This window comes from Manihot esculenta, chromosome 17 (genome assembly GCF_001659605.2).
Source record: "Manihot esculenta cultivar AM560-2 chromosome 17, M.esculenta_v8, whole genome shotgun sequence".
NCBI lineage: Eukaryota > Viridiplantae > Streptophyta > Magnoliopsida > Malpighiales > Euphorbiaceae > Manihot > Manihot esculenta.
The window spans coordinates 2,304,154-2,317,699 of NC_035177.2; the positions used below are offsets into that span (position 1 = coordinate 2,304,154).

The following is a 13,546-nucleotide window of genomic DNA, read 5'->3' on the forward strand; positions in this document are numbered from 1 at the left end:
TGGAGAGGGAGAAAATTTTCTAAATGATTTATGTATGATTTAAATGTTTAATAGGTTATAACTATAATTTAACTATTTAATAGGTTAGTCTCGAATAATATAAAAATGCAATTATGTATCTAGTTGAAATTTAGTTGGACCATATTGAGATAGCCGATAAGTATAGGGACCAAACTAAACTTTATGCGTAAGTTAAATGCAAAAGTTTGTGGACATGGAAATAGAAAAATAAACTGATGGGGTAAATACGTCAATCTTCAAAAATTTTGAGGCTTCAATTCGCCTGTTCCAATAATAATCCTCTCCTAGGCCTCTTGTGCGCGTGAGTGCAAACGGTGGACGTAGATCGGAAAATTGGAGAGGATGACCAGAGGGAAGCAAAAGATCGAAGCGCAGAGGCGAAATGCAGAGAGGAATCAGAAGCCAAAAGGCTCTCAGTTAGAGGCCAGAGCCGTTGCTCTCAAAGTCTGCTGCCCCATCTGCAAGGTTTTTCTTTTTTTTCTTTTCTTTTTTTTCCCCCCTTAATTTCATGTGAGATCTAGCTTCTCTTTTTCTTTTATTTGTTGATTATTTCTGGGCCATGTTTCTTGATTTCTAAATTCTTATTATTTGCTGCTAAGAAGGTTGTGATTGTGATTGTGATTGGATTTGTTATTTGAGTTGCTGCGGAGAAAAATTTTACTATAAATATGTTAGTTAGAGAACAAATTTTCATTTATTTGCAAAGATTGATGTATTTTAGTTATGAAAACCTGGAAAAGAATTAAACTTTTTCCCCCTAACGGCATCAAAAAGGATGTTTGTCAAAATTTAGGTATAGAAAGAAATCCAAAATTGACCAAAACTTTTTTTATCCTGTGCCTTCTTCTCCCTCTGGCTTTAGAAGTTGAACTCTGTTGGACTTGAGGATATATGATGCTTTGGATTGTTGAGTTAGTGTCATTTGGTATTGAAATGATATTTGTTGGTTGGTTGGTTTTGATTTTGATTTTGATGCTTATTAAGAAGACATTGACTTGATAAGTACTTTCTTGTAGGCACTAACTGTTTAAGAATATTGTTTGAGATTTTTTGTTCTTTAATTAGCATTGAATTGAGTTGCAGTTTTTGAAAAAAAAAATTGAGTTGCACTTTTCTAATTGAATTTAATTAACCCTAAAAAACCAAAAGATAATATGTTTTATTTGTCAATTTAGTTCACTCTCTCTTGAGTCTTTAGTTGGTTAAACAGTGTTTATAATCCAATAACTGCAGTAGCCATTTGTGGGAACTCTAAATATGGCTCAGCTTCTTGTTCTACTGTGGACTATAATTGGAATGTTTGCATGATTGCTTTCACTTTAGTGTTCTAGTGTTCCATTTAAAGATTTCACGCTTTTAATTTTCCAATATATGCTAATATGTATATTTTTTAAAAAAATTATCTAAAATAGTTATCTTGAATTGAATAATGATTAAGAAATTCTTTTAAATGTTCATCAGAATGACTCCCTTGTATATAAATTCCACCCTTTTGTTGCATCCAACAATCATCCATCATAATACTGTAGAGTACTTATAATGGATAAGAAGGCATGGGACTTAAAAACGGTCAATTGATTCTAACAATCTAGGTTAGAGTGCTAGTGTTTTTGTTGGTCTAAGAAAATATTTTTACTATTATGTGACTTTTAGCAAATGTTATTTCCAGTGAAGCATGTTTTCCATTTCTTTATTCTTTGACAGTATAGAACCTTCTTGATGGCCCTTTCATTTATTGCTAAACCTTAAATTATTAGGGTCAGTGCTCTAGAGATCCCATGAAAAAAAAAATTCATTGCAAGGCACTATTTATCTAAGCTGAATTCAGTAAGTAACCCATTTGAAAGCAAGTATTGATTGCAGATACTATTGGGTCATGTCTTTTGACAGAAAGTATACCTGTCAATATGAGTGAGTTGAACCCTTCGCCAGAGAGATACATGGTTTCAAAGTTGATATCTGTGGCGGCCAACTTGAGACACGAGTCAGAAATGATTAACAGTGCAGTCTTTGTTTTGCAGCTCATTAGAATATTTACTATATATATATATATATATATATATATATTTTTGCGTTGTTTTCTTCTCATATTGCTTTATACCATTTTTTGTTTTTGCTTGATCCTTGCTTTCCATATATGGTTTTTGTGCTACTGCTACTTCTGTCCTATATGTCCTTTTCACGGTAATACATCTAAATAGCTAGCCCAGTCTTAAACCTGCAAAGCGGAGGAGGGCTGAAGTAGGTTGACGACCAGTGTAAAAGTTGGACGTTTCTTACGATAATACAATGTAAATAGTTAACGAGTCAGTGTTAAGGGTAGAAAAAAGAAGGGGGGGAAAAAGGAAAGCGGGGGTTGTTGGGGGTGAGGTGCCATATGCTCTGGCAAGGCAAGATCACCGAGATGGCGTGAATGAGTTTACCACTTGCATAAGTTTGTAGAACATTTTGTCCCCATATGTTGAAGTATGCTAAAACTGCACATTTTTAAATTTCAGGTTCTGCTAGCAAATAGCAATCAGCTTGGTGATCATTATGCCTCCAAACATCCGAAAGAAAAGCCTCCTGAATCAAGTTGATCAAACTTCTCTCTTGTAAAAATGCGAAAATAAAATGAAAATGAAAAAAAAAAAAAAAAAAGAACTCTCTTTCCTTGTGTGATCTTACCATTTAATGTATGCCAACCTATGGATGCGACTGTTACATTATCTGGACCAAGGTAATTGAATGTATGCCTTGCATGGTTTTCCCTTTGTTTTTGCCAAAGTCACATATTGTTTCCTTGCTGTGGGCTTTTTCATTGTTTTGGAGGTAGATGAATTTCATCCCCTCACTTTATTCATCCTATTGAAAAAGCTTAAACTCCAAATCTGAAGAAGCTATATGCATAGTTCAACGATTCATTAGATAAGTTGACTTCAAAAAATAAAATAAGATGGGTAAAAAGCATTATGCAAATTCTCTCTTTTTTCCTTATCTTAAAAATTTAAATTTCAGTGAAAGTGCATGCATATAAGGATTAAGTAATTTTACAAATTCAAGGGCAAATAAAATAGCCATGAAGTTAAGAGAGCAATTTTTTTTTAAAAAAGTGAAATAATTATTCAACTTAAGAAAAAAATGCTTTAAATAAAATTTATTAAAAAATTATTTTAAGTTAAATATGGCATATTTGAATTATATTTTATGTTAATTAGAAATTGGTAAAATTTTGTATTACTTAGAATTTTATAAATTTTCTACACTTCTAAATTCATTTATTGTACATTATATTATTTTTGCTTTGCTTAGGCTAAATTTTTGTATAAACTATGTGTATGTATATAGTTTATACATAGTTTATATTTAAGATATTTTTAAGTTGTAATTTTTTTTTATATTTATTTTAATTTAAAATAGTATATAAGTCTTAATATTTAAAAAATTACTGAAATAATAATTTATTATTTAAAATTAAAAATAATTATTAAAAAAATCTTATACTTTATAGATTTTTACAATTATATTTTAAAAATAGGCAATGTAAACTTGTATTTTTAAATTTTTAAAAATTATATTAATAGAGATATTATATTATCGTTGTGTTATTATCATAATATAATATAAAATAATTATAAAAAAATTATATATTTTATAATTTTTTATAATTTATTCTATATTTTAAAAATAACCAATTAAATATTATATTTTTAAAATTTTCATCAATTTAAAACAACTATTAATTTACCATTATATTATTAATGGAAACGCCACATAATCATATCACACGACAGATAAATTTATCCTCATTTTATATAATAAAGTTAAAATATAAAATTTTATTTTTTGGTTTAAATTTGTTATAAACTATCATTAAAAAGTTAAATAAATTCATTACATATTTATTTTTTTATTTTCAATTTATTTAATTTTATTTAATATTTTAATAATAATTTATGAATAAATTTAGACTAATAAATAAAATTTAGACTTACCGGTCGTTTAAAGCCCTAGGTCCTAATAGAATAAATCATGCTTTGTATAAAAAATTCTGGGATATTATTAGACCGTCCATTACTTTGAGTTGCCAACATTGGATTTAAAATAGTGCACTCCCTAAACACTTAAATGACACCATGTGCTTATTCCTAAAGTTGAGAACTCTATCTCCTTCACAGATCTCCGATCGATAGCCCTTTGTAATATCGTCTATAAAATAGTAGCTAAAGTTTTGGCAAATAGACTTAAGTCTCTTCTAGAGTCTCTTATACTCCTGCACAATCTGCCTTGGTCTCTGAAAGGCTTATTACTAATAATGTCATGACTGCGTTTGAGATTATTCATCATATGGAGTGGAAGACTCAGAAAAAGAAAAGGGAGGTTACTTTAAAGATTGATATAAATAAGGCTTATGATCGAATATACGGGACTTTTCTACGACTCGTGATACTTAAAATGGGGTTTGATAGTAAGTTTGTGAATTTAATTATGATGCGTGTCACTACAGTGAAATAGTCTATTTTGCTTAATGGAGCTGAATTCGGACCAATTATTCCGGTTAAAAATTGAGATAGGGAAACCCTTTCTCCCCCTATCTATTTATTATATGTACTGAAGGGCTTTTTGGTCTATTTAGAAGGGTTGAATAAGAGGAGATGTGCATTGATCAAATGTTTGTAAACGATCTCCCAATGTATCACATCTTTTGTTTGCATACGATAGTTTCTTCCTTTTTCAAATAGAAATGCAGTAGTGTAGGGCTATAAAAAATATCCTCCAAATTTATGAGAGTGGGACAAGCAGATACTTTTCAAAAATCAGAAATTTTTTCAACTCTAATGGGGATAAGGAGACTAAAACTATGGTTTTTTTAAGGAGTTAGGGGTCTCATCCCCCTAATTATGGTAAATAACTTGATTTTTCATTATTAATAGGCTGCAATAAAAAACAAGTATTTGCTTTTCTCAAAGAAAGAGTGTGGAGGCGCATTCATAGTTGACAAGTAAGATTTCTCTCAAGTGCAAGTAAAGAAATTTTATTAAAATCTGCCATACAACCAATTTCATCTTATTGTATGAGTGCCTTTTCAATCCCTGTTACTTTATACGAGGAGCTCCAACAAATGATAAACTCTTTTCTAGTAGGGTTCCAAAGGAAATGGGCATAGACGGATCCATTGGCTAACTTGGAAGAAGATGTATTTAGGGAAAGACTACGACAGAATTAGTTTTCAAAGTCTTTATCATTTTAATATAGCAATACTTGGCAAGCAAGATGAAGGATAATTGCTATCCAGTAAAATTTTTAAAGTAAAATAATTTCCAAGAGAGAACATTTTGTTTGCAGAAGAAGAGTCTAACACCAGTTTTTGTTGGAAAAGCTTATTGCAAGTTCAACCATTGCTTCTTAAAGGATTAAGATAGATAATAGGTAACGGTCTTAATGTAAGGGTTTGGAAAATTATATATAGAAACCCCACAGGTTGATGGCCTAAAGAACTTTACTGTTGCTGGGTTAATCATGTCGGATGGCAAGTGTTGGAATCGAGACCTTTTATCAAAACTCTTTTTTCGGACTTCTTCACTTAACACTTCAAATTTTAAGTCGGATGTTCCGAGAAAACCTATTGATTCAGGTTAGTTTAATCTAATTTGATTAAGTTTTTTATGAATATAGTTTTATTAATAATAAGTCTATTTGAATTAAAAAAAATTGCTATAAAGATTTTAAATTTTTAAAAATTCACTAACTTGTTGAATTAAAATTCAGTTATATTTTATAAAATTTACCTTTTAGTTTTTTCTGTTAAAAAATAATTTTAGTGGCCTTAAAAGTTTATATTATTTAGTTAATTTTAATTATATATATTATTTAATTTATATAATTTTAAATATTCATATTATTTATTTTTTACTGAAATTAAAATAAATTTATTAATGATTATTTTAATGACTAAATAATTGAATTTTATAAAATATATATACGTTTTAAGACTTTATTTATTTTAAAAAAAATATTTTTCATATTTTTTAACATTTAAAATATTTAAAAAATTTAATTAATAAAAAATATTTTATCAAGAAAAAAATAAATTATTTTAAACAAAATGACTTTCCCTTTTAAAAGAGAGTAATTTTTTAACACTTTAAAATTCTTATTAAGAGTTTTATATATATAAAATTGTTAACAATTTTTTAAAATTAAAATTAAACAATGAAAAATAATTTATTTCATGGAAAATTATTTTTTACAGAAAAATTTTTCTACGTAAAGTATTTTCCAATAAGTCTCTATTAATTGAAACAATTAATATAACTTACATTTGAAAAATATTTTCAACAAGTTAATTTATTTTTTGTTGTTTAATTTAATTTAAAAGTAAAATATATTAATCACAATGTAGAAAAATTATTTTTATTTTTTTATTAAAAAATATTTTTATTAACTCTAAAAAAATATAAAAAATATTTTTCTAAAAAATATTTTCATAAAATAAATAATTTTAAATAACTTATTTTTTATTATTTAATTTTAATTTTAAAAATAAAATATATTAACAAAAATTAGTTTTTTTTTTCTTTCAACTTTTCAAATCTTACTATATAAGTCTATTTTATTATATTTTTTTTATTTTATCAATAAATAATCTATAATAATTCACAAATTTAGATCGACTAATTATTTTCTAATCTAATAAAATTTTTAAAAATTTAAAGATTTAATAGTAATTTTCCTTGATAAAATTAGATCGGGTTGAATATCTGTAAGGCCCGACCCGCGAACATGGTAAACAAAACCTACATGCTGTCTTGAAATGAAAAGAGTGGAGTTTGGAGAACCCTAATACGGATACGTATAACAGTAAAATTTTGCGATGTTTAGCGGCATCAACAACGACTCTCTCCGGCCGATGAGCATGGCGATGGCATCAACGATGCTGAGTCCAGCAGAGGATATCTCGCCTTCGGCGTCAAAAGAGAGGGGCCAACAGCAGCAGCAACAACAGTGGACGGAACAAGAGACGAAGGACTTGATTGGGATTCGGGCGGAGCTGGAGAAAGATTTTACGGTTGCGAAGAGGAGCAAGGCGCTTTGGGAGATCGTGAGTGCAAAGCTAAGAGAAAGAGGATACCGTAGGACCCCTGACCAGTGCAAGTGTAAGTGGAAGAACCTCGTCAATCGTTACAAGGTATCTTCTGCTCTTGATTACGATCTCAAATGAAAATTTTAAAAATTTTCTAGCCGTTATAGGATGTGATCCTCATTCTTTTTCTATTATTATTATTATTATTATTTTACCAGAGTTTGTTGGACAGATATGGAGTAGATATATTAGTTCCTGTTAGGTATTTTCTCAATGGCAGAGGCTTTTTTTCCTCACTAATCTTATCACTAGGCAGTAGAATAACTACTAAATGTGAAATACACAAGCAAAATTAAGGGTTTTTATGTATATATGTATGCTTATATGTTGCAAGAGAACAATGGTTAATTTGGGAAAATTTTATTTATATATAAAAGATACTTGAATGCGTTTTAGCAAGAGAAATCAAAATGCCATCATTCTGTATACCATGCATTCTCTTGGGCATGTAAAAACACTTCAATGGAGAATTATGTTGCATTTGTTATGAACAGAAAAATGCAGCGCTTAGAAAATTATAAGCACAAATGAGTTGAATCCTTAACTTTTTGAGAAAATACTTATCAACAAGTATAGAGTTACAATATACATATATATTGTAGATAGGGAAATGAGCAGATGTTGGTATTGTACAGTTTTTTCAGCTGTATGCTTTCTTTGGCCATAAAAATTATTGACCCAAAAAAAAAGTATTAGATTTACAATGTATTTCAAATTTATAGAAAGAAAAATAATATAAATTTGACTTATCAAAGCCAAAGTTTGGGGCCAAAATTGCTTAGATAAAAATGTAGGAAGTTTTGTAGGATTTACATCTTCTATCCAAATGCAACCATCAATTGGGGCATCCATCCACGCATATTGGTGCAATTTCTTTCTCAAGTTCTTTTGTATTCTCTGTTTGAAATAATATACTGCTTATTTGTTCAAAAAGAAAAATTACTGCTTATGTTGTAGCTTGATAATAAATTTTAAAAGCAATACTTCATAAAACAATACCATGGTTGATAGATGTCCAAATAAGGTGGATCTGTGCTGTTGTATTATGATACTTGTAAATTGTGGGCATGTATGGCAAGGGCTGAAATGGGGAAAGAGTAAAAGGCCAATTTTAATCCTTTTTAAGTTTCAATGCTGCTGGTATACTCTTACTTGGGAAATATTTTGTAAGGGGATTACCATTCACCCCCTTGGGGATTGAAATTTAAGCCATGTTCCTTTATGTCAAAGGGGAAATTTTGATAAGAATCTTTTATTATTATTTTTCCCACACTGCTACCAATCACAACTACCAAATATACAGATGAGATCCATCTGTCACCTGTATACACGCATACAGAGACAGACAAGACATACTTAACATCTTGATATTTTTTACCCCTTCCCTTGACCATTACTCCCTTAATATTACACATAACTTTCTCCTCCAATTTTTTTAATCCTTCACCAAATGCAAACTTGATTCCACATCCGTTTTTGGGTCTAAAATCTAAACTAGAAACTGCTAAATACATCTTTCAATTAATAATGCAAGAAAGGTGCCTAAAGTTGGTAGCAACCTTATGACTGGGGGAATGTAAAAAGCAAAAGAAGGATCTGGTAAAGAACAGCAAATGAGGTTCTGCAGTAACATAAATCTAGGGATAGAGAGGGGCTAGGCAAATAATTTGATTTCTCAGGAGAGTAGTTAATGTGCAATATATGAGGAAGTGAAGCGTCTAAATGGACACCAAAAATAGCTAGGATCATTATGCTGGTAGCTATTTATGTGGAAACATTTTGAACACTCTTCCATTCCAGTAGAGAGAGATCTAGAGTATGCATCTGAATTCTGATGTTGAATTAATAGCCCAACTAACCTGCTTTCCTACTAACAACTGTACCCAACATTAAAAACTAATTTGAAAACCCAAAATTATTAAATATCTTAGTATTTGTGATTTCCTCTAACAAGCTTTGATGCTATGCTGCTAAAAATAGTTAGAAATACTGCATGTATAACTAGCTGCTTAATTCTTTTATTTCCTTGTGTTGCTCTTTTTCACTATGAAACATTTGATATAATAGGCATAGTTTACGTTTGCAAAGAAGAAATGACTGTTCTGGCCATGCTATTGGTTCTATATCAGTTGTAATTGGGTACCTGCTAAATTTGTTACCTTAAATCTAGAAAAGAAGAACTTCCATGCACTGTTTATGTTCTTATTTAGTGTATTTTGTTTGTTCGTTATAATGTTTGTATCAAGATCTATATTCAGTTCCATTATTGAATACGTCTTCCATTATTTCTTGATGAAGTGTTATTGTATGTGATAATTTAACAGGGCAAGGAGACATCTGATCCTGAGAATGGTCTGCATTGCCCATTCTTTGAGGAGTTGCATGCAGTATTTACTGAACGAGCAAAGAACATGCAACGTTTGCTTTTAGATTCTAAGGTGGGTTCTTCCCAGGCAAAGAAACGGGTGAAGAGAATGAGTGCAAGCACATCCTTTGATGAACTCTCAGTAGGTGAAGATGAGGATGAAGATGGGGAGGAGAGGCTAGCTAGAAGCAATTCCCAGAAGAGGAAGCGTGAAAGGTTTCTAACAGAGGTGTCTTCAAGTGTGACGAGCACCTCAAGTCCTGATATTGGTGGTATTCAGGAAATGCTCAAAGAGTTCTTTCAGCAGCAACAACAGATGGAGATGCAGTGGAGAGAGATGATGGAAAAGCGTGCGAATGACCAACAGTTGTTTGAGCTGGAATGGAGACAGTCAATGGAGAAAATGGAGCAAGAGAGATTAATGATTGAGCAGGCCTGGAGGGAGAGGGAAGAACAGAGGCGAATTAGAGAAGAGAGCAGGGCTGAGAGGAGAGATGTACTGCTGATTACACTTCTGAACAAACTTATAACCGAAAATGATATTGAAGGTAAATAGGTCAGTGAGTTTTCTCTCATTACTTGCCAAATTTTGTGTTTTACTTATTTTTATTTTTGGTAATCAATAGAGAAAGTTTAATCATGGTTGTGTATGAAAAATGACAACACTAAAAACGTTCTTTTTATGTGAATTGTTGTAAGAAAAAAAGGGAAATCTAGAAAAATAGAGACGGACAGGAAACGCTTGTACAAGTGGCAAATACCAGGGGAAACTTTTTTTTTGGGGGTCAAAGTTGAGATCTACTGCAGCAGCTGTTTAGGGAAATTTATTTGTTTATATTGTTTATGTTTATAGCTTTCTGGAATACATGATTTTGTTAGGGATTTGAATTTGATGTACTTTTACATAGATAGCTTCTCTTGGAAAATCAAACTGAAACTGACTTGTTAAATGTTTACGTTCTTGCTTCTTCTTCTTCTATTTCATTTCTTTTTGTTTTTCCTTTTTGTTTTTTCTTTTTTTCTGGACGCAATGTGGATATCACATGGGAGTAATTCTTATATCTTGGTTTATACACCAAGTCTTATTTTAAACTAAAGTTATGTTAGGTTCTACATAAATAAATATTTTAGTTTATAATAATAATTATTATTATTTTTATTATTCTTTTAAACTATAATAAAATTGCTTTATTTATAAAAAGTAATTTAAATTTTACTAGTTCAATTGTATAAGGTCACCTTTTGTATGATAAAATTGCAAAAACCTTAGATTATATTGAGAGTAATGGCAAAAAAGCCAGAACTTTGACAGATATACTTAAATTAAAATTAAACTAATTTATCTTGGATGAACCATATAAATTTACGTATACCTATAGTTAAGTTAACTCAGCCTGCATTCATTCTTTCAAAATACTCCTTTGAGTCTTCACTTCACTTTAACTCTTTTAATCTGGCAAGAGAACAGTCATTTTACAAACGTCTTCACTTCACTTTAACTCTTTTAATCTGGTAAGAGAACAGTCATTTTACAAACTGCATACTTTCTAGGTGCTTGTGTACCCTTAAAACTTTAATAAACCCCTTAAACTTTTTTTCTAAATTTCAACTAATACTTAAAACCTTTGCCAAGTGAATATCTTCACTAGATCAACTTTATATAGGTTTTGAATGAAGTAAAAATACTTTCAACAACTCTCAATACTACAATAGAAAGCTATTAAAAAAAAAAGATTTGCTAATGAAGGTCTTTGGTAGTATAGTAAAGAAATAAAGTGGATAAGACAGTATGAAAATTGAATGTTATCATTATTGCATAAAAGTCCATTAGTCATGTATATGCAGTACGTTAAACTATGTTTATTTAGTATCATTGAAAGGAAGGGACGTGAAATAAAATATAGAGATAAATATTATTTATAATGATTTTAACCTTGATCAAGTTACTATTGTTTTTTATATTTTACCTCAAGGAGGAATTGATAATATGATTACAAATGATCATGAAAATATTCAATAATAAATATATTTTAGTATTATATATTTGTTGTTAGATAAATTGCAATTTCAATACAATCAGGAGAATAAAAATGAACATCATAACCAACGGATAAATGATTGGAACTAAGTTTTGGAACAAGATGGATAGATAAGGAGTAGAGATATGACCGACATGTATAATAGACATTTTATAACTATCAACAGTATGTATGTTAAATAAATAGAAACTGAAATTTTTAGATACAAATAAATCAGGATTGGAAGTCATATGATTGAAATAAGTAATGTCAAAGAACCAAGAATTTGTACTTAGGGTGACAAACATGATAGGTGAGAAAGGATTACCAGAAGCAATGGATCATTGATGGAGAAAATTTTAAGGATCTTGCATGGAAAAAGATTGTGAAGTAGAGTTGGAGGGAATTGTGTTTATACTGTCATCATTAGTGACTGAAGCAGCAGAGCATGAATTGTTGTGGAGCTGTTGTGATTTAGATTGATCTATCCTAGAAGATCTTTTACGAGCCAAATCAGAAATGCAATGTTTAGGTTTCTTACAATAGCAACATTCTATAGGACCATTTTTTGATGAAGGAGCAACAACGTAAGCTACATTAGAAGAAGTATTACTAATAGCCATAAACATATAAGTCCATTGAGTGTATAAAGAGCCAAGGCAAGTTTTGAAGGATAGCAAGCACTTCTCTGTGGATTTTGATATGAACCGGTTGAGTGTTATCACCCTTCATGTGAGCTTCTGTACATCCCTTACACTGGTCAGCTCTGTCATCTTCAATATGGCTTCCACCTTCTCTAGGTTTGGCTCAATGCCATTCCCACTAACCATATAGCCCAAGAATTTCCTCCTCTGATAAAGGAAGTGCATTTCGTCGGGTTCAATCTCATGTTGTACTACTCTAGCATCCCAAATACTTCCTTTAGGTCGGCCAAGTGTTGCTGGAAGGTTTGGCTTTTCACTACCATGTCATCAACATATACTTCTACGTTTGTCCCTATTTGGCTTTTGAAGATTTTATTCATTAGTTGTTAGTATGTCTCCCCTGCGTTTTTCAGCCTGAAGGGCATAGCCTTATAGCAGTAAGTCTCATCTTCGGTTATGAACGAGGTTTTCTCTTTGTCCGACCTGTCCATAGGAATTTGGTGGTACCCAGACATAGCATCAAGGGACGATGTAATCAAAACCGGCCATAGAATCGACCATTTTATTTATGTCGGGAAGAGGATAACAATTTTTGGGGCAGGCCTGGTTTAGGTCGGTAAAGTCTATACACATTTGGTATTTGTCATTGGCTTTTTTAACTAACATAGGGTTTGCTAACCACTGTGGATACATTACTTCCCTAATGAACCCAGCCTCTTCTAACTTTTGAACTTCTTTTCGAGTGGCTTGTTGTTTCTCCTTCTCGAACACTCTCTTCTTCTGCTTTATTGGCTTTGCTCCGGGGAGGACGTTGAGCTCGTGGGTCATCACCTTGGGGTCTATTCCTGGCAAGTCAGAAGGCTTCCAGGCGAAGCTTGAGGCATGTCCTCTGATAAGAGCCATTGCTGCCTCTTTCTGGTCTCTGTTAAGGCTCGCGTTGAGGCTGAAGACTTTGTCAGCTTCTTTTTTAGATAGTGGAAATGTCTTCAGCTCATCGACGGGCTCCGTCCTGGCCTCCTTTTCATCTCGGACCTCCATGACCTCCGGATTCACCTCTTCAGACGTCGCGCTTGGCTCTGTCACTGTGGCCAAATATACCACCCGGGCTTTTTCCTGCCTCCCTCGGGCTACTCTTATCCCTGCCTCAGTGGGAAATTTCATGTCAGGTACTACTATCCCTGCCTCAGTGGGAAATTTCATGTCAGGTACCTGATACTGGTTACTGCTTTAAAATCATACAGCACTGGCCTTCCCAGAATGATGTTGTAGCTTAGGGGGAGCTTCACCACCAGAAAGATTGCATAGTGGGTACGTGACAGGGGTAGTTCTCCCAACGTTAGGGCCACCTTTACCTTTCTTTCTACTGCCACCGGGG

General features: G+C 31.6%; 1 protein-coding gene across 2 annotated transcripts; it reads left to right on the plus strand.

The window, feature by feature from the left end:
• The first annotated feature begins 6,781 nt into the window (after window positions 1–6,781).
• Window positions 6,782–10,488, plus strand: LOC110605670 (trihelix transcription factor GT-3b). 2 transcript variants are annotated; one of them, XM_021744317.2, is made up of 3 exons: window positions 6,782–7,189; window positions 9,469–10,065; window positions 10,209–10,488. In XM_021744317.2, the coding sequence occupies exons 1-2, from the start codon at window positions 6,875–6,877 to the stop codon at window positions 10,063–10,065; spliced, it is 912 nt and encodes a 303-aa protein (XP_021600009.1). In that variant the 5' UTR covers window positions 6,782–6,874; the 3' UTR covers window positions 10,209–10,488. The 2 variants fall into 2 exon arrangements, with proteins under 2 accessions (XP_021600009.1, XP_043808126.1); XM_043952191.1 differs by having other exon boundaries at window positions 10,217–10,488.
• Window positions 10,489–13,546: the final 3,058 nt, after the last annotated feature.